General features: G+C 41.3%; 1 protein-coding gene across 1 annotated transcript in view; it reads left to right on the forward strand.

Moving 5' to 3' along the window:
• The first annotated feature begins 5,860 nt into the window (after positions 1-5,860).
• ATP6V1E1 (ATPase H+ transporting V1 subunit E1) overlaps positions 5,861-13,744 on the forward strand; it is a 34,568-nt gene continuing 26,684 nt past the window's right edge. The window contains exons 1-2 of the mRNA XM_026502773.4: positions 5,861-6,028; positions 11,427-11,492. Of these exons, the coding sequence (XP_026358558.1) occupies positions 5,996-6,028; positions 11,427-11,492 (99 nt within the window). The 5' untranslated portion in view covers positions 5,861-5,995. The remainder of the gene's footprint in view (positions 6,029-11,426; positions 11,493-13,744) is intronic.

The following is a 13,744-nucleotide window of genomic DNA, read 5'->3' on the forward strand; positions in this document are numbered from 1 at the left end:
ACAAAAATGAACAAATCGTGTTTCCATTTATATGAATTTCAGGGATAGGCAAAATCAGTCAATGGTTATAGAAATCAGCACACTGTTGCCTAGAGGCAGAAAGTGTGGCATTGACTAGAAAGGAACTCTCTAGGGTAATAGAAATAGTTTTTATCTTGATTGGGGTGGTGATCACACATGTATCAGAAATCATCTAACACAACTAATGAATCATCGAGCCTTACATCGGAAACCGGGGATGTACTGTATGGTGACTAACATAATATAATAAAAAAAACATTAAAAAAAAAAAGAAATCATCTAATTGTACTTTGTTAGGTCTATGCAGTTTATTTTTTAAAAGATGTTATTTATTTATTTGAGAGAGGGACGCAAGTAAGCACAAGCAGGGGTGGGGGGAAGGGGAGAGGGAGAGGGAGAAGCAGAAGCAGGCTCCCTGCTGAGGAGGAAGCCTCACATGGGGCTCAATCCCAGGACCCCAGGATCATGACCTGAGCTGAAGGCAGTTGCCCAACAGACCAAGCCACCCAGGCATCCCAGTCTATGCAGTTTATTGTCTGTAATTTTTTAATCTTCTTTAACTTTTTTACTTAAAGATTTTATTTATTTATTTGTCAGAGAGAGAGAGCGTACACGCACAAGCAGGGGAGCGGTGCGGGCAGAGCAGGCAGCAGGCAGAGGGAGAAGCAGGCTCCCCACTGAGCAATGAGCCCCATGTGCAACTGGATCCCAGGATCCCAGGATCTGAGCCGAAGGCAGACGCTTAACTGAGACACCCATGTGTCCCATACGTAAATTTTTTTAAAAAGTCACATGACAAATGCTCCTCTGTGGTTATGTTACCAATTTGATATGTGGTTCGGTTAATTTCTTTCAGATTGCTTTCAGTTTTAATGTTTCCTTTAGTATTTTATTTTTTGAATGCACAGTGTAAGGATAGAACATAGGCCAATGCAACAGAATACAAAGTCCAGAATGGGCAATTGATTTTTGACAGAAGTGTCAAGACAATTCAATGGGGAAAGTGACAGTCTATTCAGCAAATGGTATAAAATAATATAGTCCTTTTACAGAAATTATTTTACTTTAATCACAGCAGTTTATGGGTTTTGTGACTTTTTTATTTTTTGGACAGATCTTCTAAATTATACAGAATCTTAGCCTGCAGTCTGATGTGATTATAAAATCTAAAGTCTAAAAAAATAGTAAATAAAATCTAAACTCTAGATTCTAGTCATTTTATTCATTCTCATTCATCAGTTAGTTATTGAACCCCTACTATGTACCAGGCAGTGTGCTGGATGCTGGCAAAAACAGTGATAAATAGATCAGACATGGTCTTTGTTGTGAAACTGACATTTTCATTGGTGAACCGGACAAAAACCTAAAAAGAAAGAGGAAAAAAACCCAAAATAATTTAAAACTGTGACATGTCCTGAAGTGAACAAGGGACTGGGAGAGAAAGGAAGGTGAAAGAGTTTATGAAAAGCTCTAAGGAGGTGATAATTTAAGTTGAGACCTTAAAGAATGAAAAGCTAAGTGATAAGTGAACAAAAAGAATTCAGGCAAAAAGCTTGGTGTTTTCCAGGAACTGAAAAGTAAAACTACAAGGTGGTGAGCAAAGGGAAGAAGAGCAATGAGGTCAGACAAGTAAGCAGGGCCAGACCGCGCCGCGCTCACACAGACCGTGTGAAGTGCAAAGTACTCACAAGCAGATGGAACCCACTAGAGGATATAAATTGGGAAGTGGCTAAATGCCAGCTGGGTTTTAAACCACTCTGTTGTGTGGAAAATCGGGTGGAAATGGTAGGAAGTGCAGGCACCTAAGTTAGAATTTCACTATTTTCTGGTATCATTTGTTTTTTCTTTTTAAGATTAATTGTTCAAGGGGCACTTGGTTGGCTCAGTCAGTAGAGCACGCGACTCTTGGTCTCCGGGTTGGGAGTTCGAGCCCCACATTTAGTGTAGAAATTACTTAAAAATAAAATCTTAAAAAAAAACCAAACCCACCTAATTCTTCAACATTCAAAGACAGAGATGATTTACATTTTTAAAAATTTATTTTTAGTAAAATAAAGCCAAATAAAGCCCAAAGGCCTTGAACCACCTACCCTGAGATTGTTTAATCGACTGAGCCACCCAGGCACCACCCCCAACCCCAACTTCAACCCACTCCCCCTCACCCCCCGCAAAGAAGTTCAAGTGTTAGTTTATTCTGATGGTTTAATTTCTGAAGCCACAGACTGAAGTGTCTGCTTGGGAACAGGTGAGGCAATGAGCCCAGAAACCATCTCTTTGTGACTAACCTGACAGGAATCTAGGACAGTGATTTTGTGAAGCCATAAGTAAATAGGCTTATCTAGGAGTGGGATTTTTGGAATTTATCTGAAAAGTGATCTAAAATAATATAGGAGGAAATTGTATTTGGAAAACTACTAACTAGTTAATCTTTTACTGTACTTATAATAACTTTTTCACTCCAGAGACTGTCTCTATGAAGCTTACCATATTCTTATCAGACAGGACCTGGCCCATTCCTTGGTGAATCAGCAAAATACTGCAGTGTAAAGAGCATTAACATAGGGAGGAGAAAGCTGCACAAAAGGGAATGTTAATTATATCTGTAAAACTATTTATTTTACTTTAGAAATGAAGTCTTAAAGCAAATGTGACAAATGTTAATTGTTGATTCTGGGTGGTGGTACATGCTACATGAATATTTAAATTATTCTTTGTACTTTACTTTTTATTGTCTCAAATTAATAATAAATAAATCATAAAAATCAGCACACTGTTTTCCATAAACCAAAAGCACACTGATCCGGACAGTGCTATATCTGTTCCAGACATTAATTTCACAATGATCAGGCATGTCGCTTTAGATTGCTGCTCCCACTCCCCGGTTATTTGCAGAACACAGTAAAAATAAATGGGAGGAGGGATTATAATTGAAATCAGTGACCTAGGGATACTAGAAGGAGGCATCATGGAAATCTGTCTTCTGGGATGGCAAAGAATGAAGTTATTAATGCAGAAACTAACAAGATGAGAAAAATAAGCCTATCGACTGGTTTAGCTCAGTTGATAAGAATACTGACGAAGGGGTGTGTTGGTGGCTCAGTCGGGCACCTTCCTTTGGCTCTGTCATGATCCCAGGGCCCTGAGATCGAGCCCTGCATCAGGGTCCCTGCTCAGAGAACCTGCTTCTCCCTCTCTCTCTGCTCCTCTCTCTGCTTGTGCACGCGTGCTCTCTCTCTCAAATGAATAAATAAAATCTTAAAAAAGTTACTAATCAAGTTAAGGTCAACTGCATGGATTTCTGTTGCTCTGTTAGTTTTACTGTCCTGTGACAGTTTTCTCAAATATGTGCACCAATCTGTCACACAATACGAAGACTACTGTACACTAGTACAGCTGGGAAACAATTTGGCATGTGTATTAAGAGCCTTAAAAATGTGTGTACCAGGGCACCTGGGTGGCTCAGTCGTTAGGCGTCTGCCTTTGGCTCAGGTCATGATCCCAGCGTTCCGGGATCCAGCCCGGCATCGGCATCGGGCTCCCTGCTCAGCGGGAAGCCAGCTTCTCCCTCTCCCACTCCCCCTGCTTGTGTTCCCTCTCTCTAGGCCTCTCTCTCTGTCAAATAAATAAATAAAATCTTTTTTAAAAAAATGTGTGTACCATTCTCATTAAAGGACAAATGTACTTTTCTGATATGCACTGAGGATACACTATCACGGATGTAGTACTCTTTCCAAAATGCATAACCATAATCTAATTATGAGAAAACTATCTGACAAAACCAAACTGATGGACTTTCTACAACTGGCCTCTTCGAATGTGTGGAACTCTTCAAAAATGTCACTATCAGGAAAGACAAAGTCTGAGGAACCATCCCATATTAAAGGAGACTAAAAGGGGGCGCCTGGATGGTGTAGTCGGTTAAGCATCAGACTTTTGGTTTTGGCTCAGGTCCTGATCTCAGCGTTGTGGAATTGAGCACCTGAGCTCAGCACTCAGTGAAGAGTCTGTTTACGACTCTCTCTCCCTGGGGCGCCTGGGTGGCTCAGTCGTTAAGTGTCTGCCGTTGGCTCAGGCCACGATCCCAGCGTCCTGGGATCAAGCCCCACATCGGGCTCCCTGCTCTGCTGGGAACCTGCTTCTTCCTCTCCCACTCCCCGTTTGTGTTCCCTCTCTTGCTGGCTGTCTCTCTCTCTCGGTCAAATACATAAATAAAATCTTAAAAAAAAAAAAGACTCTCTCTCTCTTTTTGCTCCTCCCCGCTGCTCATGCTCTCTCACTCTCTCTCAAATAAATAAATCTTAAAAAAAAAAAAAAAAAAAGGAGGGGCGCCTGGGTGGCACAGTGGTTAAGAGTCTGCCTTTGGCTCAGGGCGTGGTCCCAGAGTCCTGGGGTCGAGCCTCACATCAGGCTCCTCCGCTAGGAGCCTGCTTCTTCCTCTCCCACTCCCCCTGCTTGTGTTCCCTCTCTCGCTGGCTGTCTCTAACTCTGTCAAATAAATAAAATCTTTAAAAAAAAAAAAAAGGAGGGGCGCCTGGGTGGCACAGTGGTTAAGCGTCTGCCTTCGGCTCAGGGCATGATCCTGGCGTTATGGGATCGAGTCCCACATCAGGCTCCTCTGCTATGAGCCTGCTTCTTCCTCTCCCACTCCCCCTGCTTGTGTTCCCTCTCTCGCTGACTGTCTCTCTCTCTGTCAAATAAATAAATAAAATCTTAAAAAAAAAAAAAAGGAGACTAAAAAAGACATGACAATTGTTACAATAGGTAATCTTGGACTGGATTCAGCATGAGAAAAAACATTCCTACAAAAGATATTAGTAGGACATATGGCAAAATCTGATTATGGACTTGTTAAATTTCCTGAATTTGATTTATGAAAAGTGATAAAGCCGAATAGCAAGATGTTAACAATTGGTGAATCTAGGAAAATAGAGTTTATTGCACTGTTCTTACAATTTATTATATTTGAAATTTCTTCAAAATAAAAGGTTGGTGGTAAAAATACATGTACCCTGACCCCTGGGTGGTTCAGTAGGTTAAGTGTCTGTCTTTGGCTCAGGTCCTGATCCCAGGGTCCTTGCTCAGCGGAGAGCCTGCTTCTCCCTTTGCGTGCTGCCTGGTCAGCCTGCCACTCCCCCTGCTTGTGTGCTCTGACAACTAAATAAGTTAATTAATAAAAAAAGGGAAGGTTGAGTAACTGTCACACCCAAGAAATTTAGGGGACATGACAGTTAAATAAAGCCCAGTATCCTGGATGGGATCCTGGAACAGAAAATGAGCATTAGGTTAAAACTAAGGAAATCTGAATGATTACGGACTTGAGTCAATACATCAACATTGTTTAATTAATCGTAACAAATGTGTCATACTAATATATTAATATGGGAATCTGTATGTGCGAGGGAGAAAAATACATGAAAACTCAATCCGCTTAATTTTTCTGTAAATCTAAAACTTCTAAAAATAAAAACTATTAATAAATAAAATATTGGTGTTATTTGTTTTCATTAAGGCCAGGAAAGCAAAATAATAATTTCTGATTTGAGAATACATAATTAAACTTTTAAAAAAACATGCAACAGCTTTAAAGACTATAAAAATACACAGAATTCGGCTAATTTCAGACGCCTGAAGTCCTCAACTATCTACTACTGGGGAATACGCTCTTGAGGAAAACAGCTCCGAAGTCACCAGCCAGCTGTAAAAGGGACTGGGACGAGGCGGAGAAGAGGCCGCCTGCGCAGGCGTCCAGCCAGGGGGCGGGGCCAGGGCGGGACTTCCCCGGACCCGCTCTCTTCCACTGGCTGAGAAAGCTCAGAGGGCTGGGCTGCGCGGTCACCTGGCAGGAACCGGAAGCCGGAGTTATAAAGCGAAGCAAGCGGAAACCTCCGCTGGATTTTCTTTTCTTCTTCCTTCCATCGCCCCGTTTCAACCTAAGCTAGAGGCAGTGGGCGTCCTGCTTAGCACAGCTTTCGCCATGGCCCTCAGCGATGCTGACGTGCAAAAGCAGGTGAGGACCTGCGGTAGGGTCTGGCGAGTCGCAGCGGGGGTCCGGGGGTGGCGGCCTGGAACCCGGCTCAGGGAGGACGCGGGCCTCGGGCAGCCCAGATGCGGGAGGAGGGTCCCTTACCCCAAGTCTCCGGGGCTGAGTAGTCTGTTTGCTGGAGGGGGGTTTGGTCCACACACAGCTCCTGTGTCTTCAGCTGGGGTTTTGTGCGCCGCCTCCCTGAATATGCTGGCTTTTTGGCTCCCACCTCGGTGTTCCCTACTTTCCCAGGGTACTTGGCTGTGGTTGTTAGAGCAGAAAATTGAAAGTAAGGGTTGAAATGCAAATTGAATGCAAGGATTGAAAACCTACTTTTCACTTGATTTTTAACCCTGAGGGAAGGGTTCACAGTACGATAAAGAGTGCTGACGGGAGTTGCTTCCAATGTTGTTTCGAGGTCATTCATTGAACTGTTAATCTTCATTTTGGAAGAACCTCCTCTATCATAATGAATTATAATGGTTGGTCTCTCACTAGTGTGTACGTTAATGTTTATTAATAATAATGCATAATTCCTCCCTTACATTTATGAACCCCAGCGCCAGTGTTTGGCACAAAGTCAGTCAGTCAAGGTTAATGGAAAGAATTATGGAAGTCGTGAACCTACATCATTTTTGCAAGTGTATCAGTGCTGGGAAACTTAATTTTTTTTTTTTATGTGCCATAACTTCAGGTTCTAGGCATTAAGAAAGTTACACTTCGAAAGACTCCCAGGATAATATATTGGCATTTATAGGCCTGTAACAAACATGGGAAAAAGTGGTTTCCGTTTGCCCTGCCAGAGATACTCTGAAACCAGGGTTCTTGAATTTAGCACTCATATTGCCAATAGATTTTTCAGAGAAGGAAGCTTATGCCTGCAATTTAATCTTTACATAGTTTAGAGAACTAAGTCTATTTCTTTTTGAAGTACTAGGAAAATTCTCTGACTAAAGCTCACTCACTGGCTTATGAATCTTCTTAAATGAGCAATAAAATGTGTTTTTCTTGGATATTTCCATTTCCTAGAAAATGACTTTGCATTTTATTATTAGTCTAATGTGCACTGAGAAAAGTGGAGCGTTTCTTCATTCACATTTTGTGCTAATCATCACAAAGGGGAAATCGTGTAACAAAAATAGCATCTATGGAGAAGATTAAGAAATCTTACAATATTCTTACAAAACAATGGGGTTTTTATATTTATTACTGCTTCTTCTGATTTTTACTATAGGAAAAACTTGGTGCAGTGGAAAAGTACAGTGTCCTTCACATCTTCTGGTAGTCACAGTTACAGTGCTGATTCTCTTTTTCCACGTGTTCCTTCATCATCCTGCCCACCCCTTTGTTATAATACATTGAAGAATAAGTCTTCCCCAGAAAAAATATAAAGTGGTGTATTTCCTTGGAATCTAGACCAAAACCATTTTTTCTTTCTATAAAATTGAAAGATGAAGAAATCTATGGTCTCTACCCCTCCTCTCTACATGTAAGCTCCATAAGGGCAGTGTGTTTTGTTTCCCATATTCTCAACAGTGAATAGACCAGGCACCAAGCACATAATAAGGGCTTATAAATTGTGGATTCTCTGACTTCTTCCCCATTGTATTAAAATATTTATGTATATTTGCTTTTTTTCTGGGAGTATTGTTATTTACTTCATCCAAATTTTGAAGGCATCTGACTTCAAAAAACTTAAAACCCAGTAGGGTTAGCAGGAAGATGAAAAGTATCTTTTAAAGGCCAGATTTTTCTGCCTTAGGGGTGGAGTTAAATGTCCTGAAGGGCTTGACTATTTTTCTTGTTGGAACTCTTGAAGACAGAACGTGATCATGTTGGCTGTAAATAGGCTTCTCTGACCCGGGTTAAAATGAACGTGTTTTGCTCTAGGCTGTGCTGATCTAGTCAAATCTGGTAGTAGAAGGTCCAGCATGAGTGATAAAGGCAGATAATGCAGGTTAATGCAGGTTTGAATCAGAGTTCACCTCTACAGACCCACCGTGCCTTGTAGCATTTATAAATACCTGTTTTGATTACTGTATTTAAATTACTTTTAAAATTCCAAACTGAGTTCAGTAAGGCTTCAGACAGAACTTGTGGAGATAGCATTCCTTACCATGAACACACAAATCTGGGGGGACTAATCCTTTTAGCAAGGTCACAGTGATTTTCTATACTAGGTACCTCTGGATTCGGTACCCCAAATATTTCAAGGCCTGAGATTTTATAAATTTGTATTACCTATGAAATAGGCTTTGATTATCATAATTATTTTGGTTCCTCATGCATAGGGTAACTGCTAAGAATTTTGACGAAAAAGAAATCTTCCCTTTCAAACCATACTGTTTTTTCTTTAAGACTTTGATGCCATGAGGTTGTATCATTAATGCGGTTTTTATTTTTTTATTTTTTAAAAATACTTATTAGACAGAGTGTGCACGATAGGGAGAAGCAGGCTCCCTGCTGAGCGGACGCAGGGCTCCATCCCAAGACCCTGGGATTATGACCTGAGCCAAAGGCAGACGCTAAACCAACTGAGCCACCCAGGCACCCCTAATAATGTCCTTTTTATTTTATTTATTTTTTAAGATTTTATTTATTCATTTGACAGAGAGTGCAAGCAAGGGAGTGGGGAGGGGGAGAAGCAGAAGCAGACTCCCCGCTGAGCAGGGAGCCTGATGCGGGGTTGATCCCAGGACCCTGGGATCACAACCTGAGTCAGAGGCAGGCATTTAACCAACTGAGCCACCCAAGTGCCCCATCAATGCCCTTTGTAAAAGATGTATAAAATACATAATGAAACTTACTCATCTTAACCATTTTTAGCTGTATAGTTTAGTAGTGTTAAGTATATTCACATTGTTGTAAAACAAATCCTAACTCACTTTTGTACACCTGTGTGTACATTAGATTTATGATATCTTTGTGGTACATGGAGAAGCTGGGAATTGTTACTAGATTGTTAAACTCTAAAAAGTACTTGGGATATCTCAGGAGGCTTAAAATACCAACAGGTTCTCATTCATTCACAAACGTTTATTGAGCACCCACTGTAGGGGCAGTCATTCCATGTTCTGGTGTTATGGTGATATAAAAAGTAAGATCTCAATATTCGTGGAGCTTACCCTAAGTGGGAGAATTAATAAATATGGTGAATTAGGGGATCCTGGATGGTTCAGTCAGTTAAACATCTGACTCTTGATTTTGGCTCAGGTCATCTCAGGGTGGTGAGATAGAGCCCTGCTTCGGGCTTGGAGCTCAGCTCAGAGTCTGCTTGAGATTCCGTCTCTCCCTCTGCCCCTAACCCCGCATGCGTGCTCTTTCTCTCTCTCAAATAATTAAAGTCTTTTTAAAAAATAAACACAATGATTAGTAACCTAGAGATTATTGGTATTTTTAAAATCATCTTTTTTTTACTCATCATTTCTTTCAGATCGAGCCCCTGTGAAATGAAACTACCAGTGAGTTTGATTAGCTGTAGTACCTGTATATTCACTTGGGTGTGTTTTACATCTTCCACTAGAGATAGTACTTCATTTATGAGTCTAAAAAAACAAAACTTCATTTATGAGTCTAAATGGGATCAATGACCCCAAGCCCCATTCAGAAGACTTCAGTGGATTTTATTCTCTGATTGTAGCCAGAGATCCAAAGCCTTTTAACAAGTACCTTGCCTTATAGTTTAGCTGTGGATGGGGACAAGTAAGCAAGGAATTACGAATATGTGTTTAGGTAGAGGAAGTGCAGAGTGCCCTAGGTGCACATTGGTGAGAAGTTCAGAAAAGATTTTCCAAAGGAGGTGACAGTTAAGCAAGCTGAATCCTGAGAAGTTAGCCAGGTGAAGGAGGGAGGAGAGATTCCAAGTGGAAGGAACAGCATATTTGAAGTCTTGGAAAAGAGGAAAAGAGTGGTGAAATCAAGGAACAGAAAAAATGAAATAAGTTTAGTAGGACAGGAGCCAAGAGTCTGAAGGGTGACAAGTGGTGAAGGTTATGTGTCATATGATGCTGGCAAGGTAAGCATTGACCAGATCATGTACCTTCTAAAATCTTTGCACTTTATCATAAAGCGGGGAGTTGGGGGGGAAAGTGTGATACATGATGAAACAAGCCTTTTTAAAGGATCTTTCTGGTTGCAGTGTTAAGTTGATTAGAGAGGAAACAAGGCTGAGGGCAGGAAAACAAATTTGGAAGCTGTTGTAGTAATTCAGCTGAGAGGGTGGTAGCAAAGACTAGGAGAAATGTGGACAAATTAAAGAGCTATTAGAGAGAGAATTGATAGCACTTGCTGGCTCATTGGATGTGAGGACTGAGGTACAAGGAAGAGTCAAAGTCAGATGTTGGTGCTAATCCTCAAGATAGAGCTCAAAGCGAGCAGAGGAGAAGAGAGTGATTAGCAGTTCATTATTGAGTGTGTTGGATTTAGGCTGCTGTGAGTAGGCTCTCTAAAAAAGAGCAGTCTAGGAGGCAGAAGGAGAAGAGGGTGGCCCCAAAGAAGAACAAGGAAGTCATGAAAGCAAAGGGAAGAGATTGTTCTTGTTCAAAAAGGGAGGGTTGGGGGTGCCTGGGTGTCGCAGTCCTTAAGCGTCTGCCTTCGGCTCAGGGCGTGATCCCAGCGTTCTGGGATCGAGCCCCACATCAGGCTCCTCCGCTGGGAGCCTGCTTCTTCCTCTCCCACTCTTCCTGCTGTGTTCCCTCTCTCGCTGGCTGTCTCTGTCAATAAATAAATAAAATCTTAAAAAAAAAAAAAAAAAAGGAGGGTTGACCAGCATATCAAGAGGTGCTGAAAGACGGATTAAAGCCAAGATTTAAGGGGTAGGAGATTATTGTCATTTTATGAGAGTAATTTCAGTGAAGTGGAGGGGGTAAAAATCAGATTGAAGTATGTCGAGAGTAGGAGGTAAGAAAGTTGAAAAAGTATGGAGCACCTGGCTGGCTCAGTCAGTAGAACATGCGATTCTTGATCTTGGGGTTGTGAGTTTGAGCTCTATGTTGTGTGTAGAGATCACTTAAAAATAAATCTTAAAAAGTTGAAAAGGTAAATATAGATCTGTTTAATTGTAGATGGAGAAGAGAAAAAGAGGATGCTGGCTAAAAGGGGTATAGAGGAGGATATATATTCAGTCCTCCCTCCCCCATAAACTCCACATTCCTTGAGAGTAGGATAATGTCCTGTGATACTGAATATTGTGTCTGGTCCATTCGCTAGAGCAAATTCCAGATTGTAAGGTACCTGAAACCAGAAATTATCTCATTTATCCTTGTATACAATGCCTGGCACATAATATGCCTTCAATAAGTGATTGTTGAATGAATCAGAAAAGGTAGGTGTATATATTTTTTGTTATAGTCAAAAATAAAATAACCTTTTCTTCTTCCTTTAGATTAAGCATATGATGGCTTTTATTGAACAAGAAGCCAATGAGAAAGCAGAGGAAATAGATGCGAAGGTGAGATTCTATCTTCTAGGTTTAAGAAGTTCTCAAAATGTCATAGTGTGGCTTTGCTAAGCAGTAATTAGTAAAATTGCTTAACAACACATTGCATAGGACTGCTAAGAATGTGTCTTATCTTTAATGTAAAAAATAAATTTTCCTGGGCAACCTTCTCGGGTCCCTTCCCTCTTCAGGAGCTTTGTGCTATTGCTCAATAAACTTTGAAAATAAATAAGTAAGTAAGTAAAATTTCCTTTCTAAACATTCTGATTGCTAATAAGTGTCCTGAAATTTTATGGTAGGGAGTAGAAAAGTAATGAATAAATTTTCTCATGGAATCTGGAATCCAGGCATTTAGCATCTATGTCTAATTATGATAGTTGGTTAGGGGAGGGTATAGTATTTTTATGTTGTTATTTTTCTTATTAATTTGTGCTTGTTGCAAAAAAAAAAAAATTGGAAGTGTATAAGGTATAAAATGAAAGCCCCTGTCCATTACAGAGGTGATACTTGGTCAGCATTTTGAAATTTTATGTTTCCAGTTGCACTTTGTTTATACACAGTATATCAAGTTGTTATTTTCCCTGGATATAACCACAATGGGCCAGAATATATTGTTTAATACACTATTTTCATTATCTTTTTTTAAAATATAACTTTAGTTTCTTTTCTTTTTTTTTTTTTTAAATATTTTATTTATTTGAGAGTGGGAGTGAGTGCAAGCTGGGGAAGAGGAAGAGGGAGAGGGAGAAGTAGACTCCCCACTGAGCAGGGTGCCCAGGACACAGGGATCATGACCTGAGCCAAAGGCAGATGCCTTACTGACTGAATCACCCACACACCCCTTCATTATCTTTTTTATTCATTCTACTGTAGTTACATTTGTTAATTATCAGTACAGCCTTAAAATTGTGTGTTCTTGGTGTTCTAGGAGTAAAATTCTGTGAAACCTTGAACTATTTAAATTATCATTTAATGGGGGGCGCCTGGGTAGCGCAGTCGTTAAGCGTCTGCCTTCGGCTCAGGGCGTGATCCCGGCATTCTGGGATCAAGCCCCACAACAGACTCCTCCGCTGGGAGCCTGCTCTCCCTCTCTCACTCCCCCTGCCTGTGTTCCCTCTCTCGCTGGCTGTCTCTCTGTCAAATAAATAAATAAAATCTTTAAAAAAAATTTTAATGGGTGTGCCTGGCTGGCTCAGTCGGTAGAGCATGCAACTTTTAATCTTAGGGTTGTGAGTTTGAGCCCCATGTTGGGTGTAGAGTTCCTCCCTCCCTCCCTTCCTTCCATCCATCCTTCCTCCCTCCCCCCTTCTTTCAATAGACAAAAACTTTTATTTTTAAAATGAGCTAGCTAGAGAACAGAGAACCTAAATGACTGGCCCAAGGTCACACAGCTGCTACTTACAGAGGAGATCCCTTGCCCAGCACTTCCTAGTTAAGCCGATACCTGAGTTATAATCTGTTAATGGCATTTATACGCCTTTGTAGCTTAGTTTTTTTTTTTTTTAAAGGCTATCAGGTGAGAGTATGGAAACAAGAACTTCATATTTCCTTCAGTGACTCCAGAAGAGCAGGGAAGGGTAGAAAGGTCATTTTTAAAAACCCACATTGACAGGGACACCTGGGTGGCTAAGTGTCTGCCTTCAGCTCGGGTCATGATTTCTGGGTCCTGGGATTGAGCCCCACGTCGGCGGGTTCCCTGCTCAGCGGGGACCTGCTTCTCCCTCTCCCCTGCTTGTATGCGCTTGCTCTCTCAAGTGAGTAAATAAAATCTTATAAATAAATAAATAAATAAATAAGTAAATAAATACCTGTGCTGACAAGCACGGTTGTCATGAAGATAGTGCCCTGGGAAGCAGGTGGTGCTGCAGGTGCCAAGTGGGACAGAACGAGGTTGGTGTCCCATGACGTGCAGGAGTAAGGTCCTGTGCCCTGGCAGGTGCTGCAGCAGTGACATTGTTGACCAGCTCCTCTTGCCGTGTTGTACCCAGAAGGGCAGTCAGACACACAGGTCTCCCACAGCAGGTACCGGGCATAATGGCAGCTCAGGCAGAGGCCGCTGGTGTGGAGATGAGCTGTACAGTGCTGGCGCAGAGGGTGGCGGTTGTCAGTGCTATCAGCATTTCCCCCCAAGAGCTCTGAGAGCTCTAGCACAGCGTGCCCCTGTTCACAGTGCTCCTGAGCTCCAGTGTAGATGTTTTAAAAATAAAACCCTAAAAAGAAATGTATCATTTAAGGAAGAAAAGACTATTCTGCCTACCACTACT

This window comes from Ursus arctos, unplaced genomic scaffold, assembly GCF_023065955.2.
Source record: "Ursus arctos isolate Adak ecotype North America unplaced genomic scaffold, UrsArc2.0 scaffold_26, whole genome shotgun sequence".
Taxonomy (NCBI): domain Eukaryota; kingdom Metazoa; phylum Chordata; class Mammalia; order Carnivora; family Ursidae; genus Ursus; species Ursus arctos.